This window comes from Toxotes jaculatrix, chromosome 1, assembly GCF_017976425.1.
Source record: "Toxotes jaculatrix isolate fToxJac2 chromosome 1, fToxJac2.pri, whole genome shotgun sequence".
In the NCBI taxonomy this organism is placed as follows: Eukaryota; Metazoa; Chordata; class Actinopteri; family Toxotidae; genus Toxotes; species Toxotes jaculatrix.
Genome location: NC_054394.1, coordinates 16,771,208 through 16,785,731, shown reverse-complemented (window position 1 = coordinate 16,785,731; position 14,524 = coordinate 16,771,208). Strand labels below are relative to the sequence as shown.

General features: G+C 40.9%; 1 protein-coding gene across 3 annotated transcripts in view; it reads left to right on the top strand.

Moving 5' to 3' along the window:
- Positions 1-14,524, top strand: part of furina (furin (paired basic amino acid cleaving enzyme) a) — a 79,130-nt gene that overhangs the window by 58,604 nt on the left and 6,002 nt on the right. For all 3 annotated transcript variants that reach the window (XM_041038317.1, XM_041038307.1, XM_041038326.1), the window contains exons 8-15: positions 1,320-1,492; positions 2,677-2,889; positions 7,233-7,333; positions 8,469-8,572; positions 8,840-8,957; positions 12,273-12,452; positions 12,536-12,660; positions 14,149-14,271. In XM_041038317.1, coding sequence (XP_040894251.1) covers positions 1,320-1,492; positions 2,677-2,889; positions 7,233-7,333; positions 8,469-8,572; positions 8,840-8,957; positions 12,273-12,452; positions 12,536-12,660; positions 14,149-14,271 — 1,137 coding nt within the window. The remainder of the gene's footprint in view (positions 1-1,319; positions 1,493-2,676; positions 2,890-7,232; positions 7,334-8,468; positions 8,573-8,839; positions 8,958-12,272; positions 12,453-12,535; positions 12,661-14,148; positions 14,272-14,524) is intronic.

The following is a 14,524-nucleotide window of genomic DNA, read 5'->3' as shown; positions in this document are numbered from 1 at the left end:
ATACCTATCCTGCATTATGTGCGTGTTAGTTTATGTTTTATCTCCAACACAGCACTTTATTTGGAGTCACTTTAAATGTACGTTTTAAATGCCTCAGTTGAAGCCTGCCATTAAACATTGCCTCAGTGGTTGACTTCTCTTAAAAAAAAAAAAGCAAGTGATTCAGTTTACCCTCAGACATCTACACCAATTTCACCCAGACACATAGAGGAAGACAACTAATGCTTTCTTTGATCTTTTTATCTGAATTTTCAGTCTCAGAAATCTGCTTCACACTTGAGGAGGCAGTTCACCCACAATGCAATTGATCTCATTCCATTTCTTTTCTTTTTTTCTTTTTCCCAAGCCAGCTCAAGCGCCAAAGCAAATCAATAGAGATGACGTTTGATTTACATGGTGGGGTCCATAATAACATCACGGTGGATGCACAGATAATGAACACCAGCAGCATGTGCTTCACCACTGCATGAGCTGCACAGATACACACAGACAATGTGCAGCATTTTAAACGAGTGTGTAAATATGCAAATCAAAAAGCAGCACAACAGTGCTGTGTCCCTACACATGTAAAACCCCGCTGAACATGAGCACAGTCAGGTGAAACTACAGAGCAACAACAATATGAACCATAGCACTAAACTGCAGACTAGAGGAACAGAATCCTGCAAGATTGCCCTAACCTGCTGTACTTTGTGTGTCTTTCAGTGTAGTCTTTTTTTTTTTGTGACAAAAAGATTTAGTGTTGTATGATTGTTACAATCATAATGGATAGCTTAAAAGAGAGGATCAACATTGATGTAGCAGAACCAGAGATATTATGTTTTTTTTTCCCCCACATATTCTTTTTCCTTGTCAAGACCAGTTTCCTACTTTCCACAGTGCGACCAGACAGTTCGATCGGGGGTTCGGTTGTGTTATGCTAGTAGCGACTTATGACGCTAATACTGTTCATGTAGATGCCCAACAGCTTGATTGAAAAGTCAAAGGTGATGGGGTACTGATTATGGAAAGATCAATATGAACACGGTTTTATACATCCAATGTAGCTCGTACTAGATTAACATTAACAATAGCATAGAAAATTATTCATCAGTATTTTGGTGATTTGCTCAAAATATTTAAATAAAATAAAATAAAAAATAAAATAAAATTTGTTCCACCTGCCAAAGCCTACTTTGTTTCCAGTCTTTAGCAGGACTGATTCTCAAGCAAGAGTTTAGCTTTGATTCTGTGTTTGTTCTGGCATAAACCTTTCTTTTTTGTCATCTGGTGTGTGTCTGTGTGTCTGTGTGCATTTGAATTTGGGAACATGGCTGCAGGTGTGCGTATGCTGGATGGTGAGGTGACTGACATGGTGGAGGCTCAGTCTCTCAGTCTGAATCCCCAGCACATCGACATCTACAGCGCAAGCTGGGGCCCAGAGGATGACGGCAAAACTGTCGATGGACCTGCCAAACTTGCCAAAGAAGCTTTTCTGCGTGGAGTTACAGAGGTGTGTGTGCGTGTGTATGTGTGTTTTTGTGTGAGACAGAAATTATTTACTGCCTCTGTGTGGCTTCTTTTCAGCAGTCAGTAATTGAACTGTTCAAGCATGAGAGGACACAAGCAGGAAGAACAAAGCAGTTTTTGACCCTGACAATTATGAATGGAAGGGAATGTCCTCTAAAAGCCACCAGGGAGGAAAAGTTCTTATTTTTTACATATTCATTGTGAGTTGAAGGGCGCTTCTTAAACTGCCAGCTCATCTTTTATCTCTCTGCTCTTTCAGTCAGTTGTCACGTGGTCTCCTCAAGTGTTACTGAAGTGTTCTTTTAATCTATTTATTTTTTAAAAATCAAGCTTGTTAAAAAATCCAATCAAAAAGTTACTGCGGCTTTATAAATTACTTGACAAGCATTTCTAATCAAAGGCATCCACACACATGCCCATATGCATATAAAGACATGGCAAGCTGAATATTGACCCAAAAGGACCACACTGTCATGTAATGAGTCCCGTTGTTGGTAGCAGCACTTGCTTTAATGCATATGGCACACTGGGACTATAGACTCAGATATGTAAAATGAACAAGTCAGCAGATTAATAAGCATACAGATCACACCCCGGGCTCTCGCATCTGCACTCCATGAATAAACACATCCATCAAGCTAAATCTTGTTGTAGACCGGTAGGATTCAAGGCATGTGCCGTAAAGCTTATTGGAACCCCTGATACTGACTACTAAGATAATTGCCACAGTGACAGTGCTGTCAGATGGTGGTGTGGGTGGTGCATAGCTGGGTTTGATCAATGCAGAGAGAGACGGTGCCACTCAATACAATAAAGTGGCTCTTAGATGAAAATTATTGCACTTCAAAGGCTGAGAGGTTGGATGATTTATTACAATGAGCTGTTGTCATATAGTGCCTTTTTGTATTGCATTGCTGTCATGCGATATTTAGCTCTTCTTAATTTACTGACTGACCACCCTGGCCTCTGTGATGTACGCTGGGTTTTAATGGGGCCTTTTTGAAATGAGCCCTGAAATGAATTTGCCCTCCTATAATTGGGATTCCCATTAAGATTGAATGAGATTTTGTTCTTTTCTGGATAGTGGTGGTCTGAGGCATGAATGAATGAAAGGGCTTGTGGTTGTCTTTTTTTCCTGTTTGTCTGAATGTACTGTATGTTCTCTAGGGCCGTGGCGGTTTGGGCTCCATCTTTGTGTGGGCTTCTGGGAACGGAGGGAGGGAGAAGGACAGCTGTAACTGCGACGGCTACACTAACAGCATCTACACCCTGTCCATCAGCAGCTCCACCCAAAACGGCAATGTCCCCTGGTACAGCGAGGCTTGCTCCTCCACCCTCGCCACCACCTACAGTTCGGGGAACCTGAACGAGAAACAGATCGTGAGTTGTGGTTGTATCCAGTGTCATTCCTCCTTTCTCTGCTTCTCCTTGTTTCCCTCACACAAACTGTTGGCTTCTTTAATGTTTGTGGTAAAATTGCAATTGATTTATTTCCTAAGTGAAGTTTAGTTGACCCAAAGTGTGTGTTTAACTGTAGCCGCTGAAAATGTTGAACCAGCTGGTACTAATCCAGTCTGCATTTTTTTTTCCTATAGCAAAACATTAGATTTTGAATTATATATTATGATCAGAGAGTTTATGTAATATATAATGCAGACCTTCAGGAATGCCACCGTATCAGGCTGCAAGTAATAATTAATTTCTTGAGAAACTGATTAATCAATTTCTGAATCTTTTGGTCTGTAAATAGCCAGAAAATATTTTGGCATTTGAATTGTCTTGTTCTCTCAGAGCAGGCCAAAACCCAAGGATTTTCATTTTACTATCACAATAGACCAAGAAACCCAGAAAATATTTGCATTTGAGAATCTGGTGCCAGTGATTTTGTTTCTTTAAAAAATTCTTAAATTATTTATTTGTTATCACAATATGATAATCAGTTTTGTGTTGAGTGACTAACTGAGTAATTGCTGTGTACATACAATATCGAGCTATGTGGAGATAAGTATTTGGATCTATTCTGTACTTAAATGACTTCTTCCTCCTTTTCTTCACTCATCTCCTGCTCCATTCATTTTGTCTTACAGTTACTATGCCTGAAAGTCCATCTGGCAATCTGTTGCTGTTTAACATTCTTGTCACAACACACACACACACACACACACTTTGTTTCTCCAGCATAAAGTTAAGCAACCAGACCAAATAGACAGACAGCTTATGACATCTCAGTGACATGTGGCTGGTCCCTTAATGCTCCAGTGCTGTACTCATTTAATTGTGCTGTCACTCAACAACTCAGGAATGAAGAGATGGAGCAGCAGAGAGAGGGTGGGACCTCCGGGTTATGCAGGAGCGAATATCTTTATGTCTATTTCATTTTTTTTTTTTTTTTTAATTACACTTAAATTATCCTTCTTCTTCAATGTAAAGTAAGGGGGATATGGGAAGCTCCTGAATGCATAATTGGACCATTAAAGTCAGTTCTGCCAGTACATTTATTATTCTGTTTAGTCCGTTAAAAGATCAGTTTCTGGAATCTCTGCATCAGTCAGCACATTGAGCAATTTTTTAAAATTCCAACTGCTTTTCAGTCATACTCGATTGACCTTTCCTCTAGGATTATATAGCGCGTGACGTGGGTCTTTTTGGACTGCATTGTTCTCTTTCCCTACAAATACCTGGTGCTGCAAGTCAGCCTGTCGGTCGCCTCCCACACCTTCACCAAAAGAGGCGTTAGTTCCCCTTCAGGAGAGAGGCATTTGCATTTTGGCCCTTCTGGACGACTGGGCTCTGATAGCGTTTCTCCACTGCCTCACTCTGTTTCATTTGGGATGGAGACTGCATGTCTGTCTGACATTAGAGCTAGTAGGCATGGTGGCTTCTATGATTGCCATAGTGCTGCTTGGGCTGTTACAGATGCAAGCCTTTCAGCACTGGACTTGGTGTCACTGGCTGTGCGTCACATCGTCTACGGAGGCTGACAATAACCCTTTCCTGCATTTGATCTGACCTCCCTTGGAAGGAACCCCGATTTGCTAAGTCAGGGCTGGTGAGAGCTGGTGGCTGGTGAAGCTGTGGTATGCCGAGATAATCGGTCTGCTGGCAGCGAGACCCTGGCAGCTTCCTCTCTGCAGGGACCCCCCTGTCTCCGGAGGGGAGGTGATTTCATCTGCCCCTAGAACTGTGGCAAATGTATGTATGCTGTCCCTGTTGAGAGATCCAGTTGAGAAGCTAAGGGTCTTTGCCCAAGTGGGGTGGCGAAGATCCAGAGTGTAAAGGCATTATCCACAAGAAACCTATATACGGACCTATATGAGGAGCAGGTATTTTCTGTGTCCTGTGTGTGCGGTTGGCACCTACACAGACCTCACTCACAATGTGCGTTTATGTGATCAGTAGTTTGTCTGAAAGGGGTATCTGTGAGTGATATCTGTGCTGCAGCCAGTTGGTCATCCCCGCAAACTTTTGTTTGGTTTTACGATTGGATGTGACAGCCCCTTCGGTGGCTCATGCTGTCCTTTCTGCTGGGTGTATGATGTACTAGAGTGTTGGAGAGTTGACTGTGGTTCAGTGGCTGCTCTGCAGGGCGTGAATACATGTCCCATACTTTATGTGTTGGACCCAGTGAGTCGCCTGAAAGAGAACAAACTGTTACGACTATAACTTGTGTTCCGTGAAGGAGAGCAGCAAAGTACAACAACTTGATTGCCTCGCTGCATAGCTGAACTTGGTAAAGAGCAGCTGTCCAACTGAGGGTTGACCGGGACAACGGATGTATAGATGTGCAGGCGGGGCTTACATATGCCGTCACAGGTCATCTACCTTAAGGCCTCAATAGAGGTGTGTTCAGTCAGGCCGAGCAGGGCATGATATTCCATACTTCATGTGTTGTACCTCGTTCCTCTCCTTCAGGGAACAGACGTTATAGTCATAACAGTTCTTTTTGCTGTCCTTTATCCTTCCCAAGATGGGTTTTGCTGAGTACAGACACTGTGGTTCTCCACCACCTTGCTTTATTTTCATGCAGCTGCAGAAATTCACACCTGGGAGTTGCCCAGTACAACCTCATCCCTCTGCTGTGGGTCACTGAGGAGATCTCTGCTGGAGTAGTTCGATCTAAAAAGAGTTTTGCTCGAAGACACCTCACTGGTAGATGTTGAGAGAGGGAGAGCATAAGTTATATGATTTCCCCACTTTGATTTTCCAGCTGGTCCTGGGAGTCGTGCTGTGGACTTGAGTTCCCCCCCTTTTTTTTACCATTAGGCGATTTCTGCCTCTCTGCCTCCAGCAAATAGGAGATAATAAAAGATGTGATGGAGAATAAAGGAATAAAAATTTTTTTGCTCACTTAAAAGAGGCAGATTCCAGTTATCAAGAGTTTAAAAAAAAAATAATAATTGATTTGAGTTGATTTCCTGTGGAACGAAAAATACCCACATCCCTCTGTGCTTAATCTTTTCAATGCCAGCAATGAAAGAGGGGGATAGAAGCCTATGTAATTTTGAAACTGTGCCTTTTAAGGACAGTGTTCTTCAGTTTGTCATCAATATCAACACTTAAACTAAGTAGAACACCCTTAACAACATATTTCTTCAGCACGGTTTTTGGCTGCATGTATTGCAAAAAACATGAATCCTTGAGACCAAAACTTACTTTCAGCTCCTTAAAAAATAAAAAGCCCACATTCTTTACAACTGTGCCCAGGTGAACAATATTTTTGCTGTTGCTACTTATTATTTAAAAGTGATTTTCCCCCAACAGTGAGTAAAAGGATACTCCCATAATGGACATGAGGGTAAAACCAATCCAAAATCCAAAACAATTTACATTGTTTGTGAATTGATTTAACCACATCACATGTGAAACTAACCAGGGAATATCACTGTTGTGTTTTGGTTGGTACCGCAGTGAAGCTAAAGATATATGCCTGTTCTCCTCTGTCACAATCTTTTGTTCCAGTCACATCCAGCTGCCCACCTCCCAAAGCCTTCCGTAGGCCCAGTACAGGGGATATTTACCTTTATAAGACAAATAATAAGTATAAATATCTGGTGTCCCCAAGCCCTCCTTTCTTCTGAACATGCTAGATTTTTAAAGATTTAATCTGGGTTTTTTTTTATCTTTCTAAAGGAACACTGTAAACCGTTCATTTATTGCCTTAAAGCAGAACTCAAGGAATCTGACATCAAAAAATGAGAAATATTCATTTTAATCACCTCTTTCCCATAAAGATAAAGGCAGTGTTCCCCATCTGTTAAGATCTTCTTTAATAGTTTTCAAGAGTTTAAGGCCATTCTAAGTCAAATATCTTATCAATAGGAGATATTATATTAAGCTCAGGATACTTTATGTCCTGCTTTCTCCTACACTTGGAGTTGCAGATAAATGAGCTGGAAAAGTGATGTGATTCAGATGGATTGCTTCGCTTTTGGTCCAATTCACTTTATATCCCAATATCTTTATTTTTCAATGCGAAAGCTTGAGAGTGGCTTTGGTAAAAGGATTTGTGATTCTTTGTGAGGATGGACCAAAGTTATAAAACTGAATTAATGGAAGATTAAGTATATTTATGTTTGTTTTCAAGTGAAATACAAGCCCCAAGACAATCTATTTTTACTTTGAGAATACTGATAAAGAAAGAATAACTTCAGGGACGTGCTTTGAGAATATTTTCCATTTTGTCAGAGCTGTCTATTTAAGCCCACCATGTTCATCTTCCTTAGGTGACTACAGACCTCAAATCAAAATGCACAGACTCCCACACGGGCACCTCTGCCTCTGCCCCACTGGCTGCTGGGATCATTGCTCTTGCACTTGAGGCCAAGTAAGTGCTTATCACCATTTCTCTGTCTTGAGTTCTCTTCAGATGTACAGCCTTATTCTAATCTTCCCTATCTGCATTTTTCCCTGACTGTTGTTGATAAAAAGAACATTTAATTCTATGGAAAAGAAAAGCAAAATATAATTTGCACAGAACAAGCCCATGATTAGATTCTGGAGTAATTATTCAAGAGAATGATTGGTCATTTTGAGAACCTGCATATACACTAAAATATTCAGAAAAGTTGCTTGAATTAATGCCACACGGTTATCAGTTTCTAGCACGCGGTCAGAAGTGTACTAACTGCAAATTGGTCATTTATTGGCAACAGGTACATTTTTTTACACAAACCTTTAGAAGCTTTAGAAGCATTCTTGTACTAAATCAAACTTTAAATGCTGGTGCTGCATATTTATGCATCAATTCTGCTTAATTATCCCATTTTGTGAATTACTTTTTAACCCCTGTGCCTGACAGATGTCAACTGTACCTTTACAAACAGCACAATTGGATTTAACGACTAACCATTCTTATGCAGTCACACAGCACTAATGGAGAGACAAACATGAGCACAAATAATTTTAAAAATGTCTTGTAACAAAACAGTGAAGTGATAGAAAAAGATTTACAGTCAGGAATGGATTTAATGAGGAAGTCACTGAGCACAACTACTAAATAAAATGCCTTATTTTACCACATCCACAGTGAATTTAGTCATGTAGTTAATCACAGCAGAGAAGCAAACCCAACTGTGACCTAATGTAACCCTTTTTTTTTTTGCCTGTTCCATTCAAACCAGCTTGACTGCAGGCGGAATAATCACTTAACGCTTTTTCAGGTTTCCTCTTCACAAGACATTTTGCCAAAGGGCAGAAACTGACTTCAAACATGCGTTTACTTAAGATTTAGTGTAATTCAGGAAAGAATGCGACTGGTGCTTTATTGTTTTCTGTATTTAATCAGCTGTCCACCTACAGGTTTAGACTATAGGATGTATTGTCAGTGGTATGTGTTTGATCTGTTTGAGTGCCTCATCTTGGTTTTTAAGTCATAGTCTTACCATGTGCTTCTTTCCCTTTCTCTCTCTTTATGTGGCTGTGTATCTCTCTGTGTGTGCTTGCATACACACATGTTCCAGTAAAAACCTGACCTGGAGGGATATGCAACATCTGGTTGTACGAACTTCTCACCCTGCCCACCTGCTCACCAACGACTGGAGAACCAATGGGGTTGGGCGCAAAGGTACAGCAGCTCCTTCCCAGATCCCTTTTGCCCTCTGCAGTTGCAGATGCCTTTGAGGCTCATTAATATGTTATGCATCTAATAAACCAAATTACCATAAGAGATGCAAGGCACCAGAATTGGACAGAGAGGGTTGTGTGAGAGCTTCAAATGGGATCCATGCTGTGTAGATCATCCATAAAGTTAGAGCTGGGAGAGTGAGGATGCTGCTCACAGCAGGCCACCATTCATGTGTCTGTTTCCTCTTTTCTCTCTGGGTCTCTGCAGTTAGCCATTCATATGGTTATGGTCTACTTGATGCCAGTGCAATTGTAGCACTGGCAAAGACATGGACCAGCGTGGGACCACAGAGGAAATGTGTGATCACCATGGTCTGTGAGCCAAGGTTAGTACAGTACACACACACACACACAGAGCACACTGAATTTATCTCAAGATCCTGATTACAAGTGTCTATACATATTACAACTGTCACTATTTAAAAAATATCTCGTTCAAAGTAATTATAGTTAACAAGTAATTAGTTTGTATTAATTTATATGCAGACCACATATCCTAATCCATTGTAGAATTAATGCTGTTCCCTTCATCAAAATGTGCCTCCGCTGCCTGACTTAAGTGACAAGCTAACGTTACTGTAAGATAGTTACATTTTACAAACTCAGCAGTCAGCCTCACCTTTACCCACAGTATTTTCTGCAATGTGTCAAATCCAAACTTTACTTCTCAGGTAGTTTGGTGTCATGTTTAGCACAGCTAGCTAGATTTCTCCATTTTGCATTAGCAATTAGTCTGGTTTACTCATAGAGCAAGAGGGCATTCACTGTTTCAGATGGACAGGGTATTTCAAGAACGCCCCCTGCTGGAATACATGTCACAGTCTGTTTTTGTGATGTGCACTTAAAATTTGGAATTTGAGCAGATCATCACAGGTTAAATATTTAATTTTTCCCACGTTCAAACAGCAGTTTGGATTTGGAATAATTTAGAGCAGAAGAAATTGCATAATAAAATATGCGATAAATACATTGTTTGATTGCATTGATTTGATTTGCATTGTTGCCGATGCAAACTCTAAGCGTGTGATTAAGCAGCATGATGAGATAATCCTGAATATATTAGATGCAGTGTGTGATAAGAGAAGCTGACATTAAACCCGTCCATGACAGAACATAGGTGTAGGAGGTGCCCGTGGATGACTGAGCTGTCATTCTTTGCTGCAGTGACGTTTTATGTCTTCATCTCCAGCTTGGCTCTGGGCGCCTGTTTAAATGCTCCATGTTGTGTGTGTGTGTGTGTGTGTGTGTGTGTGTGTGTGTGTGTGTGTGTGTGTGTGTGTGTGTGTGTGTGTGTGTGTGTGTGTGTGTGTGTGTGTGTGTGTGCGTGTGTGTGTGCGTGTGTGCATGTGCATGTGCATGCATTGGTGCAGCCAGTCAGCTCGGCTCGAGAGGAAGCATTTAAAAGAGAAATAATACCCTTTCATTGTTAAGACTCGATATTTCTTCTCAGCTATTTTATTCATTTTCATTTCATTCCTTCTCCTCGTGGTGTCACAGAATAAACAAAGTCGGACATCTCCTCTTCATTATGCGCTCCCTGTCACTTCCCTCGCTGGGTTTGAGGTTTCTCTCTCTTTTACTGCAGCTATGAGATGCTCAGAGCAGATGGTTGGAGCGTCTGGAAGCAGCAGTCAGGGCAGGTTATTCAATTTACATTTTAGGTGTTTAGCTGACTCACTTATCCGGAGTGATTTGAAATAAGTGAGCAGGTAGGGTTTCAGTGTCTTTCTCTCTGTCAATTACATCCATTCATTATCGTGATTCGTACAGAATCATGATGGTATTCTCAAAAAGGCTCTCAGCGCTACATACACACAGTACTACATCATCAGTGTTGTCATTACAATTACAGTGATGTTTGTTCATTTACTTAGGCTTGTGTAGCAGTGAGATGCTGAATGATGTTTTGAGTGAATTTCAGAGTGACAAAAGTTTGCCATTCTGTGATTTATATTTTATCAGTGAGACAACCCTTGTGTTTACTTTGGAAAATGGACTGTGTCTCAAAGCACGACATCTGAAAAGAAAAGGTCTTTTAAGCATGTGTCTAACTGAATAAATGAGCTTACAGGCTTTGTTTAAAACCAACGATTTTTCAAATTTGATAGTTCTAAAAGGGGATTTGCTCGTGTTAATGCATATTACCACCAGGGCTGCAAAATTTTGCATCACTCAAAATTCAATAACTGGAGTATGCCATGAGCTGGAAGCTCCGACATAGCTTTTCAAAAAGTGATTTATGATTCAGAAACTCTCTTTCATTTCTTCGTAACGTACTCTACCAAATGGATGGTAGTTCTTAAGGTTTGGCTGCTTCCCAGAATGTTTTTTGGCAGGCCTGAAAAGCTTTATACCCACTAGATTAAAATGCACATTCCTGTCTCCCTAGGAACATTGTAAACATATTTAATTTAAAAACTATTTTACAATTGTTAAATTCCAATATGTAATAAGTATGTGATTGATTTTTTTAGTATTGCTTTGGACCAGATTTGCTGTGAGCTGCTCAATGCCAAGTAAAAAATAATTTCAAACAGAAGGTAACTAAAAAATAAGATAATATTATTAATGTTTAGCAGTGTTGTTCTTTTGGGTCGTGTTGTGTTTTGGTGATGCTGAACAAAGAAATCTTGTGTTATTTTACTGGCATCTTTAAATTTTCAGATCTGGTTTTTACCATTGTCATTGAGGTGACTTTCATCTGTAGCTGCTGCTGAAATTGACCTTCAAACTGCTCATCTTTCTTTCGACATCAGTCGCCCTCATGTACTCGCTGATTTCCCACAGTGACTGAAGTGCTGGTTATAGGTTTGTAGCTTCTCCATCCCTCTGTCTCTCTGGGTGTGTGTCTGGAAAAAAAAAAAAAAAACAGATGCCGTGCCTGCAACAGTGCCACAAATTTTGCTTCTCCCAGACGCCCGTGCTGCAGTGGTCAGCTGGCAATGATAAATCAACTTCAGGAGCCATTTGTATAAATTTCCATTTTCTCCTCCTTTGTGTTCTGACTCCAGAAACACCACAAAAGAGAGCATGCAAACATGCAAATACTGAAGTGATGCGTTGCTGCCAATTTGCATCATAATAATGTGGACAGTCACTGTAGGATTTGTTGGCGTAGTGCTGTAAATTAATATTTGATATTGTTCCCATGTGAAGCTGCTTCAAAAGTCAAAGGCATTTATGTAGTGTTTTAATGCATCATGAAAAATGATAGGTAGACCAGGAGGGACTGTGTCTGAAAGCGGCACATCTTGTGTATAATTTGGGCACCTCAGTGTCACTAAAACCTTGTGCCTTCCTCCTCCTCCTCAGAATTGTTGTGGATGCGTATAATCTCCTAAGCGGATTGGGGGGTGGGGGGTTGGGGAGGGGGGGGGGTAGTAAAAAGAGGTGAGTGCTTTACTTCCACAGAGGACACTGGTGCTACAGGTTGTGAGACACTAATCCTGTTCAAGGCCACAAACTCTTCACCCTTTGCAGACTCGCACACTGCCACAATGTCAGCCACACAGTTGTATGGAAGGAAGCTCATCGAGAGCTCAGAACAAGCCAGTAATGACTCCAGCAGCCCACAACCTACAGCTAACACACACCACTCTCTCAGTGTGTCTTCGTTAAATGTCGTTTCTCACGTTTGACAGGAATATTGGCAGCCATTTATTGATTAACAAGAGTGTGGACGCCTGCATTGGAACAGACAATCACGTGACCTCATTAGAGCACGTTCAGGCACGGCTCACTCTGTCCTACAACCGGAGGGGAAACCTGGCTATTCACCTCATTAGTCCTACCGGCACGCGCTCCACGCTGCTCCACCCCAGGTACAAACACACAACTCCACAAACATAGAGTTATTGTTGGTAAACACAAAGTGCTTACACTCCTGTATGTCGTTTTCCTGCAGGCTCCACGACTACTCATCAGAGGGTTTTAATGACTGGGCTTTCATGACCACCCATTCTTGGGATGAGAACCCGGTGGGGGCGTGGACACTGGAGATTGAGAATGTGGCTGGTGCCAGTGACTATGGTAAATCATCTTTGTTGTTCATATGAGACATTCAAGAAATCAACATTTGCCTGGATGTTTGTGTGTTCACATCTAGAATTTGCTGCTATTTTAAATAGGGTTGTAACTAATGATTATTTTCATTATTGATTAATGTGTTTTATTAATTAATTATTTTTAACTAAAATGACAGAAAATAGCAAGAATGCCCAACTAAATTCCAAGAAGCCTAAAGAGAGGAGAGATCTTCATATTACTAGATTTGTCTGACTAGTCTTAAATATAAAGATATTACATTTAAAATGATATTCATCAGAGAAAAGCAGTGAATCCTCACATGTAAGAAGCTGGAAATATGAAACGTTTGCCATTTTGGCAAAATAAACAACTTCGGCGCTTTAAAAAAGTTGTCAATTGATTTTTAGTCAAATGATTTATCATTTTTTTTAAGTAAGAGCAGAACAAAAACAAACAGTAACAACCCCAAAACACACAAAATCCAATCTGAAAAGCCATGTATTAAGAAACTCTAAGAATCTCTTATAACATCAGGCCCATCAACAAGTATATAATAAAATAAACAAGACATAAAACAGAATAACTAATGCTAATTCTCATTTTAATGACAATAATTCTCAACGTAATGACAATATTGTGCTGAAAATCTCTCAGGATAGTTATTAGAAGCGAACATATTAAATTGATCAACCTATTAGTCATCTAATTGTTTCAGCACTAATGTAAGAGAGGGGGATGATATGCAAAAAAAGTAGATTTAAAGGTGGGCTTAAACTGGGATGTTGAAGTCATGTTGTGTACTTCTTATTCAGCCGGCCACCAGGACAGCATAAAATGACCTCAGCCGAATAAATGATTGAGTGTTATTTAACATGTTTTAATCTGTTGAGTCTGGAGTTGAGCTCAAGGGTAAAGAATTCGGTGCCAGGAGATTAGAGTGGCTCCTGTATCCACAGTGCCTGTGCCTTTGTGCCTCTTTATAGGAGCTGTGAAGCTGACTCTGTGTATCTCTGCAGCAACAGGTTTTCTTACAGCAGCGAGCACGATAAAGCGACCACTTCCAACTTTGCCCTTGCACCATCCACCAGCAACCGTGGACAAAGCAGATCCACCCGCAACAATGATATTCAGAATCTAAGAAGACCCCAGAAAACTTGTAGATAAATGGCTCACGCCTCCCTCCTCACGAAGGAGTGATTTACTAAAGTGGAAACTCTCACAAGGCCCCACACATTAATGATTCTTGCGAGATGTGCACTTTATGACACTCTTATTAAGCACAGAGTGAAACTATGCCTTCTTGAAATTGCGGCTCATTTCAGAGTCATTTTCTGTCACTTTATGCAGAAAATCTAAGAGTCTACAATGCGGAGAGGATGCATTTACTAAATTCACCCTAGGGAGTGCCGGAGCCTTGCTTTTTTTTCACCGGCCTACTTTTTTTCCTGGTTAATTTCAGTTCTTTATCCCCAACTCTATCTCTCCACTCAGGCACTCTGACCCAGTTCACCCTGGTGCTGTATGGCACCAGCTCAACATCCTCCAGCTCTTCTGACAAGCCTCAGGCTGGCAACGGCAGCTGTAAGACCCTGGACCTGAGGCAGATATGCATCGGTAAGACTGGTGTCTCTTGTCTGCAGCTTGGTCCTCACAGGAAGTTACTGACACAGCAGATGAGGAGTGGTTGTATAATTACTGAGTCATGTTGAGATGTGATACGTGAAGTAGCCTGGATAGTGTGAGCTGAGCAGGATGAAATATTATCCTGCATATGCTCAGCTGCATCCGTTTGCATTGTGTCTCTGTGTCACCTGTGGGTAGTCTGATTTGACAGTTACACGGTTGTCTTATTAAAACCCGTCCTGCG